Below are 13,896 nucleotides of genomic sequence, written 5' to 3' on the forward strand. Positions count from 1 at the left end.
TGAAGCCTCTTGCACCCAATGAGGATCCCTTGGAGCTCTTTTACAAAAAAGTAAGATGATTGAAATAGAGTAAGTTCAATAGCAAAAAATATAAAGAAGGCATGTGCGGAATGAATATACAAAATCACTTATCAGCAAATGGGTTGTTAAAGCTTTCTGAAGTTGATATGATTGCTTATCTAGCCCAAACTACAAACTCAAAGTTGCATTTCTTGCTTTTATGTTACTGCCACTATGTTACATTATGCCACGTGATTCCTAAGCAATATATTGTGAGTCATGGTTGAGGAGGAATGAAATATTGTTTATTTTAATTTAGATGGCTAGACAGCTTTGCATCCTGAGGGTTCTGTGCATAATGCACATTGTCTTCTGCTGTGTCCTTTGTTCAATTTGTAGCACTGAGCTGATTTAGTCTATACATTCTTCCTACACCATTTTATTTGTTGAGCTTCATATAGCACAAACTCGACCAGAAACGCTTTACATGAGCACCAGTTGCATTACGGACAGATACATTCATTTTTGTTAGGCACAGGTAGATTAAATGATTTGCCCAGAATTACAGGATGTCGAGTGCCTAGACTTGAGCCTGATTCCCGTGCTTCTAGATCAACTGCTCTAGCCGGTAGGACACATCCTCTTCCCACAATCGTATGTAGTGGTAAGTCAAAATAAGAGAAGATAGAAATGGTTACATTTTAACCCAACGTAGCAACAGCAGAGCAGTGTAATAGTTTTTGATTAAAGACAGACATGCATGGACTAATACCCAAAAGCACTTTAGACTTTAAGAGACCTTTGCCGGCCACAACCTTGGATGCTGCCCCGCCAGAAGATCTGACTTTCATAAAAAGACTGAGGGCCTGATTTGAAGATTAGCAGATGGGAACTTTGTCACAAATGTGATAAATATCCTGTCTGCTTAATTTCAAGTGCATTTTATCTTAACACACTTATAATAAGGGAGACCGGAAATGTGTCATATTCGTGACGGAGTGCCCATCTGTCAAACTCTAAATCCGTCCCAAGTGTATTTTTCAAAATTGCCTAGTCAGAGGTGAAAGCTTGTATAAAAGGATGTTGATGACATTATTTTTCCATGAACCCTTGGCAGGGAACAAGACAACGAGAATTGTTGGCACCGAAAGAACTGCCCTGGTGGGATGTATATATATGAAGAATCTGCTGGCTACAATACATTTGTGAACTGTTTATCCCTGGACTGAAGAACCATGGCTAAATGCATTTTGGTTCATCTAGCTCAAGAGTCAATTGCTGTGCAATATGAGTGTTGCCTTGCTTGTTTCCTTGAGTTTATATCTAACTCATATATGACTGCTATTTCAATGACTAATGGCATTCTGCTAGATTGAATAGCTATGGCTTGGTAATAACACATAATTTGAATATGTCTCTTACTCATCTTAAAGATGGGGTCCTGAAGTAGGGATGAATTTCTGTGACTTGCAAGTTGTGAGCACACTATAGGACAAACATGAACCCAACATGGCAACAGGAGAGCAGTGTAATAGTTTTTCAGTAAAGGCAGACACTCATGGACTAATACACACAAATGATTGATTTTTCTAGAGACCTTTGCTGGCCACAAACTTGGATGATGCCCCGCTTGAAGATTTGACTTTCTTAAAACAACTAAGGACCTGATTTAGAGTCTGGCAGACAGGTCCTTTGTTACACATGTGATTGATAATCCTGTCTGCCAAATTTCTAGTGCATTATATCCTAAGGCACTTATAATGAGAGAAACCAGAAACCCATCAAATTAGTGACAGAGCACCCATCTGTCAAACTCTAAATCAGTCCCAAAGTCAGAAGGTATAATCTTTTACTGCGATGAACCAATAAATATATCTGGCCTCTGCTCCATTGAGGTTGGCCTGGTATTGGACCTATGTTCTCGTCAACCACAAACATTGACTTTTGTTTGGTGTTTTTTTTCTTTCTTGGTTGTTTTTGCCCTGAGGCGTTTAAAAGTTGTATCTCCTGATCGCTTCAAACAATTTTGATGATGTTGGTGTTTTTTTGCTTATGAATTTATTTTGTATTATTTTTTAATTGGTTTGGGAAATACATTGTGTAGTGTAACTTATTTCAACATTTTTGGTACTGATCGAGCTTACAACACATGCTGCTGGGATATTTTCATTGAAGGCGAGGTCTGCGTAGGAGTGGTGCAGTTATCTACATTCATGTTAGAGAACTAGGGGTTGCTTGAAACTGTTGGTAACATGGAGGAATTTGGTATTTGAGGGGTTGAACTAAAGATTGGAATGTGACAACCAAATCTGTATTGGTTTGAGCCACTGAATGTCGTAAGTAAAAAAGTTATTAACATATATTAACAGATCTTTTTTTCCTGTTGTAAGGAATTCAGGATTCATGCAAATTTGTAGATGGTGGAAGCATGGAGCAGTACGAATTCCTTTTGAAAGGATATGGCATTGCTTATGTAAATTGAGCAAATGAAGTTTCAGGCCAAGGGATATACTGCTGAAGAATGCAGGAAATATGACGTTCATTTGATCTTATTTATTTATTATTTATTTATTTAGCAACTTGTATAGCGCCTGGTGACCCGAAGGCATCCCCGCGCTGTTAAGCTTGAGTCCTACTGAGGGGAAGGGATGGAGGGTTTATTTAGGAAACAGAAGGGTTTTAAGTTTTTTCCTGAACGTCAGGTGGTTGGACTCCAGTCTGAGGGAGCGTGGGAGAGAGTTCCAACCAGCAGAGGCTTTTACAGAGAAACGTCGGCCTCCGGTACGTGTTCTCTTGAATTTGGGGATGTTGGCTCATTTGATCTTGTGCTACCTATATGTATGAACCTATGACATATGGCAAGGAAGTTTTGAGGACTGTGTGAGGGAAAGCCACAAATGCTTACTGTAGTTCATTGGTTGATGGACAACTGTGCCATATGCTGCAGAGAAGTTAAGAAGAATATTGGGGCATGGATAATTTCTTTCATTGACAAGGACAGCATTGTTGGCCACTGAAGAATGTACGGGTAGTCTTGGACCGGGGCGGACCTAGCTAGGTGTGCAGGCGAGGATTGGACGAAACGGGAAATACCCAAACGTCCTTCCTACCTCCCTGTGACTACATGTTACAAGTCACTTGTCGAGTCAAAGTTGAAATTAACATATAAAGGTCTCTGAAACTACGCAAGACCACTGGGTATAACCGTGAGTTGTACCTTCTGTTATGATATTCCACAGGTTAGGGTGCGCCTTAGCGTGTGCACACCACCGTGGAATTTTTTCTGGGTCCTGACGAATGCTTTGCTAATAATGCGTTTAAGCAGAAACATGTTGACCATTTCTTAAAATTCTGGTTGCCACCAGCCACTTTATAGGACTGATTTACATCCATTTCTAGTTTTTATTAGTATTTGGGCAGCCTTTATAAATCATTGGACGGGCTAGTCCCAAACACTTTTTAATCATCACTTTCACATTTTACTATCTATGCACAGACGTATCTAACATCCTGCTCCGCTGTAAGTCAGGTGTGGAACACACCAGGGAAGCATTCGGCTTCTCTGGTGGAACCCTATGATGAAGCATGTCACCGACCAGGTCGGTGAGTGAGGGTTCTTTTAAAAAACATTCTTGGTGCCTTTTTCTCTTTAACTTTTTAGAACAACCATCTTATGGTTGTCTCTGAGTCACTCTTTTGTTGTTGAATATATGATGGACAACTGGGCCATATGCTGCAGAGAAGTTAAGAAGAATATTGGGTCATGGATAATTTCTGTCATTGACGAGGACAGCATTGTTGGCCACTGAAGAATAAGCATTGTCTGAAGATGTACGGGTAGTCTTGGATAAGACTGTCAATTAGTTCCTGTATCTGATAGGAGACTGCATTCGCATTAATTGTTCCTATACAGGGCAAATGGATGATGGGCAGAAGTTGATTAGATCATCTGCTTCCAGCATAAGTTCCTTCTGTAGAGGGAGCCTATGTCCCTCAAAGATGATTTTCTGACTAACAAATGGATTGAGGGGTCTGAAGAGTGATGTGAAGGAATCATTTTGAAGAGATGTATTGATGGTGTAAGATAGAAATGAATATTCTTAGGAGGTGGTTCTGAGTGAGTTCAGGGTGTTGGCTATTTAAGAGAATTGGTAGAAGGCAGACGATTTGTGAGATGATGGATGATAGCTGGACAAGTGGTATTGTATAACTTTGAAATATTCTTATTAAATAAGTTTCACCCTTTAAATATGGAGCGTACATAAATCTAGAGGGAGCGTGGTCTCAGGAATAGATTCCACATGTAAAGAACCTTGCTAAGATCCATGGAGCAAGCTGATAGTCTGTAATAACGTCGATATGTTTTACAAATTTTAACAGAGCAAATATGTTTTCCAAACACTACCTGCCGGACACTCAACACTGCACCTGTCATGAACTTTTGACAAATCAATTAAATGCGACAAAAAGTTCTCTATTATTATATAACACCACTACCTACTGTACCTAATGCCCCGCACCAAGCAGGAAGAGCTTGGAGTGAATTCATCAATCTGGCCCTGGCAAAGCAAGTAATCTCAATGCACTGGAAAGCAGATTGTTCTCTCCTAATACTGGTGTGGAAACTTGAGCTTCACCTCTGGACACGGTCCAAGGATAACGTGATACAGCGGTTACTCTCTCATGCTGGATAGGGCACACAAGTGAATGTGTGGGAGGTAATATCATTGCAATTGTACCAGACTCACTCTCGGAGCTGCCATAACCAAAAAATGACCACCCTTGACTCTCCCCAAGCCCCTCAGGTGAGTCCATTTTTGGTGGTGTCTGATAGCTTTGGTGTCTATCCCTGTGCTAAAACACCCGCCACTGTCGACACTCCATGATGTGTCCCCCCCCCCCCAACAACAGTGCTAACCGATCACTCTCACTTAAAAACAGACTGCTAAGTGCAATGCATCTTTTGGGCACCCCACATGTCATGCTTTGCTGCTTGCCATTATTTCTATACTGTTTACCTGTCAATAATTGGACATGTCCCCTGTTGACACTGCCTGGCATGGTTATGGTACATACCTTTAAGTAGCAACATGCCCTGCATTTGGAAACGTACATGATCCTAATTCTTGTTTTCATTGTATAGAAAGCTTTCATTAAAGAGAATCTATAGAACACCACTGTGTGGTACAAGAGGCCCTGGCAACAGCTTCACATCACTAGAAACACAATCTGATGTAGTGATGCCCAAATCTATGCGTTCTAAAATGAATTCTTAATACCCAAGGAATAACAATTATATATTCTTATTGTGCTGCACTTAATACAACTCTAGAGGTCTAATATAATCCATATGGTAAGGTAGCATTTTCACAGCAATATGCACAATTCACAAATACAGTTGCAACCTTGCCCCAGTTGGATCAGATTTCTGACATTTCTTTAAATTCACAAAAAAGTCCAGGAGTATGCATGTGTGGCTGTAACTTGCAAAGAGTGCTTATGTATATAAAAATGTAAACATTTGGATAGTTATCTAGTGTATTTCTGAATAATAAATGTAAAGCATGAGTGAATATGGTAAACTGTAATGCGTTTTCGGTGGAGATTTGACTTTCTCGCAGGTATTTCCTCAACACCCCTGTCTATTTTTAGATTTTTTGCCTTTTCTTTACCTCCTTGAATACTGATTTACTCCCCCAGTGGTAGGAATAAATCTGCAAACTATTTAAGAGTGAAAAAAACGCTCCTATATCCGTGAGCAAGGTTTGCACTATGTGAAACTGCCAAAAATAAAATATGAAATCTGCCGATCACCCATTCTTTATTAGGAATATACTAAAGTGGTTTTAATTTAAGTGAGTGCAATTTGGGCACCGATTTCTACAAAATGCATTGGTATTTTGTGAACCAAATACACATATACCGATTTGTAATGAGACATAATTCGACCGACCTCATTAATGAGGGAGGTCACAAATTAAGACCCACTATGATTGATTACAGTCAGCGGCATTGTCTCTGCTTTTAAATAAAGCAAATCTTTTTTAAATGAATCCCGTTTTCCTAAAAGGAAGACAGAATGTGTTTAAAATAGTAAATTCATTATTTTCACGAGTAGGCAGTGGTCCCATGGATCACCGGTGGCTCTTAAAAAATCATTTTGAGGTAATTCACAAAAATGACCCCTTCTGATTTACGAATGGTTATCACCAATTTGTGTTTAGTGACATAATATTGATGTTTTGCAACCAGATTTGGGTCCCAAAAACACTAATACATAGTATAAGGAATCTGTATTTGCAAGGGGCGCCAAATTGATTCTGTATTATTTATGAAACCCAAATTGTGATTTGGTAATGTGTTACAGAATCCCAGTTGACACGGACCCTAGGCCACACATAGGGAGCATATGAGAGGTTTTCACGAACAGATCTTAGTTCATGAATAGCATTTTCATCACAACGAGGACTGGAATGTTTCTCCATTTCTGCTCACCTTTAAAAAGTACTTCTTAGTGCAGGGATATAATCTGATATGTTAAATTGAAATGCTTTTGCGTGTTTAGAACTATGCTATACATTTTGAAGACACCATACCATTTTGTAGTATAAAGTTTGTTGTATGATTTCAATGCCAAATATTTTCAGGGCTTAGCTCTTAGAGCCAGAATTGGCTCTTGCCTCTCCGCTGGATCTGCTCTCCCTATAAAACTATTGACTTGCCTTGCTCTACGGTCCCTGCCCTCAGTGGCAGCTCTTCTTCTAAGGCGGAGGAGCTTCGTTGCACTACTGCTTTAGGAGCAGTGTAGAAGAAAAATAAAATGATAATAACCTGGGGCCTCATTTATGAGGCCTTGCGTCAGTTTTGCGCTGCTGATGCGTCACCTTTTGTGACACATCGGCAGCGTAAAACATGCCTCCTGTTGCGCACTATTTACGAAGTGATGCATCTAAGCAGATGCGTCACTTTCTAAACCCCTGCGCTACATTATACCTGCGTCAGGTATAATGTATGCAGGGGGGGCGTTCCCCCGCAAAAAGCTTCGTAGAAGTGACGCAGTGAAATCTATGAGATTTCACTCCGTTACTTTTAGGACACCGTTGCGTCAACATCTTGCGCCTGCCTCACAGCAGGCGTAAGACTGATGCAGGCCCTTTCACATGGGGCTTGCCCCATGTGAAAGGACGCATTGCTGGAGTTGCGTCACTTTTGTGACAAACTCCAGCAATGCGTCACTTTTGCGCTTACAGATACGTCAGCAATACTGACGTATCTGTAACTCCTTGCGACATGATGCGTCATACAGTAAATATGACGCATTAGGTATGTCGCAAGGAGTGCGCACTGAGAAGTGAGGCATCGCTGCTTTCATGCAGCGATGCGTCATTTCTCATAAATGAGGCCCCTGGTTCTTATTTTATTGTTCACTAAAGGCTGGGTAAGGGCAGGTAGAGCTGGGCTACGGAGGGGGAGTGGTTTGCCCACTCCAAATGAGTATTACTGCTTGTCCGGCTCTCTCAGGCCGGCCCAACAGTCCTGCACCCTTCCCATCTTCCTCACTAGGCTTGCTTAACACAGCCTGGTGAGGAACATGCTAAGCATCACTGCACTCATCCCTGCCAGCCGCCACTCCCTGCACTGAAATCCCAAACCGTTTCACTCTGAGATATGTGCACACCATAATAATACAATTTCAAGTTTGAACTGTAATCCAATAGCTAATTAAAATTATGAACCACATCTTGAATTTGCAATTGCAGTTGGTGTTCTTCTCACATCAACATTTAACTAGGTGTGTGACTACATGTCTGAATTAGACCTTTGTTTTGTTGGTGATTACTTTGAAAACATACATACATTTATCTGAAAACCGATTTGAAATATAAACACTGACTTACTTGTGTAAGTGATATTGAAGCCTCTTCCGGTAGTTGAATGATCTGACTGAAATTCCAGCCGTACAATATGCCCATTACTAGCAATTTGAGCGGGAACATCGTTGCCAGAGAAAGTGCCAAGGGCTGGCAAATCAGAAATGCCATCATCCTTTACTGAGATAAAATCAAACTGTGGCTCCACATCAAAATCGTTGAAAATTAAATGAATCCTGCTTCCAGGTTCTGAGATTATTAACCAGACACAGTTCATGTTGTTTCCATACTCGTCGGGGTAGTTCGGCGAGAGAATAATTCCAGATGGCGTTGTGAAGTTGAAGAAGCATGAGACTGCATAGAAGATATTTAATTAGGTTAATTGCGGTAATTAGCGCATATTGTCTTCGTTCTGTTTGTTTCCTACACGCACAACTTTCTAGCTACTAACATTTTAAATGCATTTTTAAAGAGACAAACAGATTTTCTCACTGCAGATAATGATCGGGTATTACTCTGTTGCAAGATCGATGGCACAAGCTCATTTTGAAAAACTCTTTATTGTTATCATTAATATATATTTCAACAAAATCAGTTTATATGATTTTTACACAATGGTGACATTAATCGAAGGTTTTTAAGAGTTCTTCGAGAATCTAAACACGTATCTCACTTAAATTATATTTTAGTAAACACAATTATTTAAGAAATACGACCGTACGTGAATATGCCACTTGCAGTTTTCAAATGTTCATGTTTTCTTACTGCTGAAAAAAATGTCAAGACGCCTATGTGCTATTCTTATTAGGTTCTGAGGGCCGAGGTGCTTAGACCTACCAGAAAAACTCATAGAAGCTAAGCTTGAAATATTTACTTTCCTTTTATTAGATAGCAAAAGAACATATGGATATTGACACAACTCTTTGACAAGGTTCTGGTGCATACTTCTTCATATGCATGAATATTTGTACAATGCACATCTAAAGTACGTATGGTGGTGTGAACGGTGGTGTGAGCCAAGAAGCATGATTCAGAATTATTTGCAAGTTGGACCCTGTTGAGAGGGGAGGAACCACCCTCTCCGAACGGAGACATTTTGAAAGGATAGAGAATGACGAGGGATGATGTGGCTTCCATGACCATACAGCTGCCGCATCACTTTTAACCGTGCAATTGACTTAAGGATTTTTCAATCCCTTGGCACATATGAAACTGTCGCCGTAGTATTGAAAGCAGATAGGGCGGTGTGGGCATTGCAGAAGACCCCCACAGCACCAAGAGACAGTGGCAGTGCCAGGAGGGTGGCATGGTCACAGTGACCATAATGGCAGGTTAATCACTCGTAGAAGGGCAGTCATCAATATGGTATGTAAGGAGGTTAACATGGATGCTGCAGGTTGCAGACGGTCGCTCTGGAGGGACAGAATGGGGTCAAGGAGACCGTCAACGAGGGTGCTGGTAAAATCCAAGGAGAACAGGACCTAAACTTGTAGGTTTCAGGGAGAATCTGTGTCACTTTCTTTAGGAGGAAGTGCTGTTAGCTTGAGAGCAGTGTAAAAGATAAATGTGAGCAATTTTAATCTCGTTAACGTGAGTGGAGCAATTTGGGTTAATTTTAAAGATGTGTATTACATTTGTGTCTGTTTGCTGCTGTTGGCAAGCAAGTCAAATTCTGCTCGCTAGTGTGAATATACAATACTTCTTACACTGGTGGCGAAGATCATGTTTGTAACTTTCCAACGGTACAAAAAGTCGTCACTGATGGTCCTGCAAGACCAGTTCAATGGAATGAGGACCACTTAAATCTTAGCCTGCAACAATAAATTAGCTGAATAAAGTTACAATGTCTAAAAGCGAGAAACATCGAGCCACTGAATGAAACACCATTAACATACCCAAAGACCGCATGTCATGATTTGGCAGCAAAATGTGCCTATTTATGCAACATAGATTTTTTTTTTAGTGTCAACAGTGCTCAATCATCTTTTCTAATGCTTTGGAAATTCAACCAGTGCAGTATTGCGACAAGTGCCACCAAGGCCCTGCTGTCCTAATGCCTAACTCATTGTCCTTGTGCCATTAAATGATAGTTAGCAACAGTAGAGGTATTTCTGGGATATTTCAATTTCCCCCAGAATTACGTTGGAGCACATTGAATTCCCATATACTAAGTTGCTGCATAGACTCTAAGTAAACATTGTTAAGTTTATTACACATGGTTTTTAATATTTTTATTTGTTTACCTCAATTTTATTAGTTATTTTAACCTTGCTTTTCACCTAGAAGAGTTTGTCTACACTAACGGGCACATGCATCATTGTGAATTGCATACGCAAACGGTGCGAATCGCAATTTTCGGCCGTTTGCGAATGCAATTGACAAAATTGGGATGCATCATGTTTTTCGCGATTTTAGAAATCACAATCATGTTGCGATTTCTAAAATTGCGATTGCATTTAATAAATCACAATTTTAGGTTTCTTAAATGCAATGCATGAACACTTTAAATTTGCGAATTCGCAAATGGGTAGAGGTAAATTACCATGAAGTTGGCCATCATGGTAATTTGCGAAAACTTTCAAAAATGCACAAAAGTGCAATTTTGAAAGATTCATTTGATACACACACATGCCCTTGGGGCATGTGTGTGTGAAAAATGCACTTAAAGTAAAATTTCAGGGGTGCAGGGGGGGTCCTTTGGACCCCCCTGCACCCTTGAAATTGCATTTTCATTTTGCGATTCGCAAATTGCTAATTGAAAATTGAAAATGACTTCCTATTGATTCCTATGGGCCTCTAGGCCCATAGGAATCAACGGGAAGGAATTCCTTAATTGCGATTCACAAATTGTGAATCGCAATTAAGGAAATTTAAGAAATCACAAAAAAAATTGCGAATTCTTAATGCATAGCCTTTTGCGATTTCTTATTTGCGATTCCTTAATTTTCGCAATTAAGAAATCGCAATCAGCAACAATGATGCATGTGGCCGTATATCCCTGTTGCAACTGATCATGCCTTCCACTAACATTAACTCCCTTAGACTGAGTCCTAGTTTCCACCTGCTCACACACTTTGGGCATGATGTGCAACCCACCAATTTGCGTTATGCAAATTACGTTGCATTTGAGACTCGCATATTGGGATGTATAACACTATAGACACTGTTAGCGATTCCGAGTGGGGTCGCAAATTGCATGCCTCATGAATATTAATGAGGCTGTCGAAACTTGTGACCCCATTAGGAATGGTAGCACTCCCAGGGATGGTGGCCTGCTGGGGTTAAATAAAGCAGTCTTTATTTTTTTTAAATGCAGCCCATTTTCCTTAAGGAAAACGGGATGCATTTAAAAAAGAAAAATGAAACGAACAAACTATTACGGCGGGAGTCCCACAGGACTCCTCACTTAGTCCGTTATTGTTTAATGTATACATGACCGTTCTCATTTCATTGATCCAGTCATTTGAGATTGAAGTGACGTCCTATGCTGACGACACTCAATTGATTCTGTCTATGAACAAAGATTGAACTGTCGCAGAAGCAAACTTCAAACTTTGCCTATGGGAGGTCATTCAATAGATGAAGGATAATCATCTCTGGTGCAATTCTTAGAAAATGGAGATCCTTCGGATGGGGAAAGACAACCCCTTTCAACCTAGTGCGGCCAGAAGATGCGATAGCCCCAGTGTACAGTTGAAGTAGCAAACAATTTGGGAGTGCAGTTTGACAACTCACTCGCCTTTCGAGCACATGCCTTGACGATGGCAGGAAATTGTTTTAGTCTAATCAATATTTACAACAAGGGGTGGTGAGGGACAGAGTCTCTGAATTAAACAGAATACTCTCACCCAGTCAAGAGATCAGGGCTAGATCCAACACCGTTTTTTAGCTCACTGCACCATCCCAGTTTCAGAACCTGGCTGTATGCAAATTAGTCTGTTCCTGTCCCAGTGCATGATGGGAACAGGGCAAACCAAACTACAAAAGCCAATTCTTACCCTGGGAAGGAAACAAGCTACCGGGGACCGGTTTCTGGCATTTCAGCCTCTTCGGCCCGGCTTGCTTGAATCCTGATGGTGCAATGAGCAAGGGACTCACATCTGAGTATACCCTTCCACGCTTAGGGTGGACAAAAATATTTACAACAAGGGGTGGTGAGGGACAGAGTCTCTGAATTAAACAGAATACTCTCACCCAGTCAAGAGATCAGGGCTAGATCCAACACCGTTTTTTAGCTCACTGCACCATCCCAGTTTCAGAACCTGGCTGTATGCAAATTAGTCTGTTCCTGTCCCAGTGCATGATGGGAACAGGGCAAACCAAACTACAAAAGCCAATTCTTACACTGGGAAGGAAACAAGCTACCGGGGACCGGTTTCTGGCATTTCAGCCTCTTCGGCCCGGCTTGCTTGAATCCTGATGGTGCAATGAGCAAGGGACTCACATCTGAGTATACCCTTCCACGCTTAGGGTGGACAAAAATATTTACAACAAGGGGTGGTGAGGGACAGAGTCTCTGAATTAAACAGAATACTCTCACCCAGTCAAGAGATCAGGGCTAGATCCAACACCGTTTTTTAGCTCACTGCACCATCCCAGTTTCAGAACCTGGCTGTATGCAAATTAGTCTGTTCCTGTCCCAGTGCATGATGGGAACAGGGCAAACCAAACTACAAAAGCCAATTCTTACACTGGGAAGGAAACAAGCTACCGGGGACCGGTTTCTGGCATTTCAGCCTCTTCGGCCCGGCTTGCTTGAATCCTGATGGTGCAATGAGCAAGGGACTCACATCTGAGTATACCCTTCCACGCTTAGGGTGGACAAAAATATTTACAACTAGGGGTGGTGAGGGACTCTCAGGATTCAAGCAAGCCGGGCCGAAGAAGGCTGAAATGCCAGAAACCGGTTCCCGGTAGCTTGTCTCCTTTCTGGTGAAGAATTGGCTTGGTAGTTTAGTCTGCCCTGTTCCCATGATGCACTGGGCCAGGGACAGACTGATTTGCATATAGCCAGGTTCTGAGCTGGGATGGGGCAGTGAGATAAATAACGGTGATGGATCAAGCCCTGATCTTTGGACTGGGTAAGAGTGGTCTGTTTAACTCAGACACTCTGTTCATCACCACCCCCTTTTGTAAATCGTTTTTGGCCACTATGGGTGTGGCAGGGTTTACTCAGACATGAGTCCCTTTCTCACTGCTCCATCAGGATTCAAGCAAGCCGGGCCGAAGAAGGCTGAAATGCCAGAAACCGGTCCCCGGTAGCTTGTCTCCTTTCTGGTGAAGAATTGGCTTGGTAGTTTAGTCTGCCCTGTTCCCATGATGCACTGGGCCAGGGACAGACTGATTTGCATATAGCCAGGTTCTGAGCTGGGATGGGGCAGTGAGATAAATAACGGTGATGGATCAAGCCCTGATCTTTGGACTGGGTAAGAGTGGTCTGTTTAACTCAGACACTCTGTTCATCACCACCCCCTTTTGTAAATCGTTTTTGGCCACTATGGGTGTGGCAGGGTTTACTCAGACATGAGTCCCTTTCTCACTGCTCCATCAGGATTCAAGCAAGCCGGGCCAAAGAAGGCTGAAATGCCAGAAACCGGTCCCCGGTAGCTTGTCTCCTTTCTGGTGAAGAATTGGCTTGGTAGTTTAGTCTGCCCTGTTCCCATGATGCACTGGGCCAGGGACAGACTGATTTGCATATAGCCAGGTTCTGAGCTGGGATGGGGCAGTGAGATAAATAACGGTGATGGATCAAGCCCTGATCTTTGGACTGGGTAAGAGTAGTCTGTTTAACTCAGACACTCTGTTCATCACCACCCCCTTTTGTAAATTAGTCTAATCAAAACCTTTAAAAATTCTTTGATTTCATTCCTCTTGCCGCTAGGGAAACTGTTGCAGTGGCATTAATCCTCTCGCGCCTAGACTATTGTAACAGTCTTTTGGCAGGGGTCAATAAATCCACACTTAAGAAACTCCAGATGGTCCAACAAGTGGCTGCCCGCTTAGTTTTGAAGTTCCCTCGTAGGTC

General features: G+C 41.6%; 1 protein-coding gene across 1 annotated transcript in view; it reads right to left on the reverse strand.

Moving 5' to 3' along the window:
- Positions 1-13,896, reverse strand: part of CSMD1 (CUB and Sushi multiple domains 1) — a 3,932,590-nt gene that overhangs the window by 1,879,700 nt on the left and 2,038,994 nt on the right. Inside the window, exon 14 of the mRNA XM_086925641.1 lies at positions 7,899-8,225. Within this exon, the coding sequence (XP_086781767.1) occupies positions 7,899-8,225 (327 nt within the window). The remainder of the gene's footprint in view (positions 1-7,898; positions 8,226-13,896) is intronic.

Source organism: Lissotriton vulgaris, chromosome 6 (assembly GCF_964263255.1).
Source record: "Lissotriton vulgaris chromosome 6, aLisVul1.2, whole genome shotgun sequence".
NCBI classification, from domain to species: Eukaryota; Metazoa; Chordata; class Amphibia; order Caudata; family Salamandridae; genus Lissotriton; species Lissotriton vulgaris.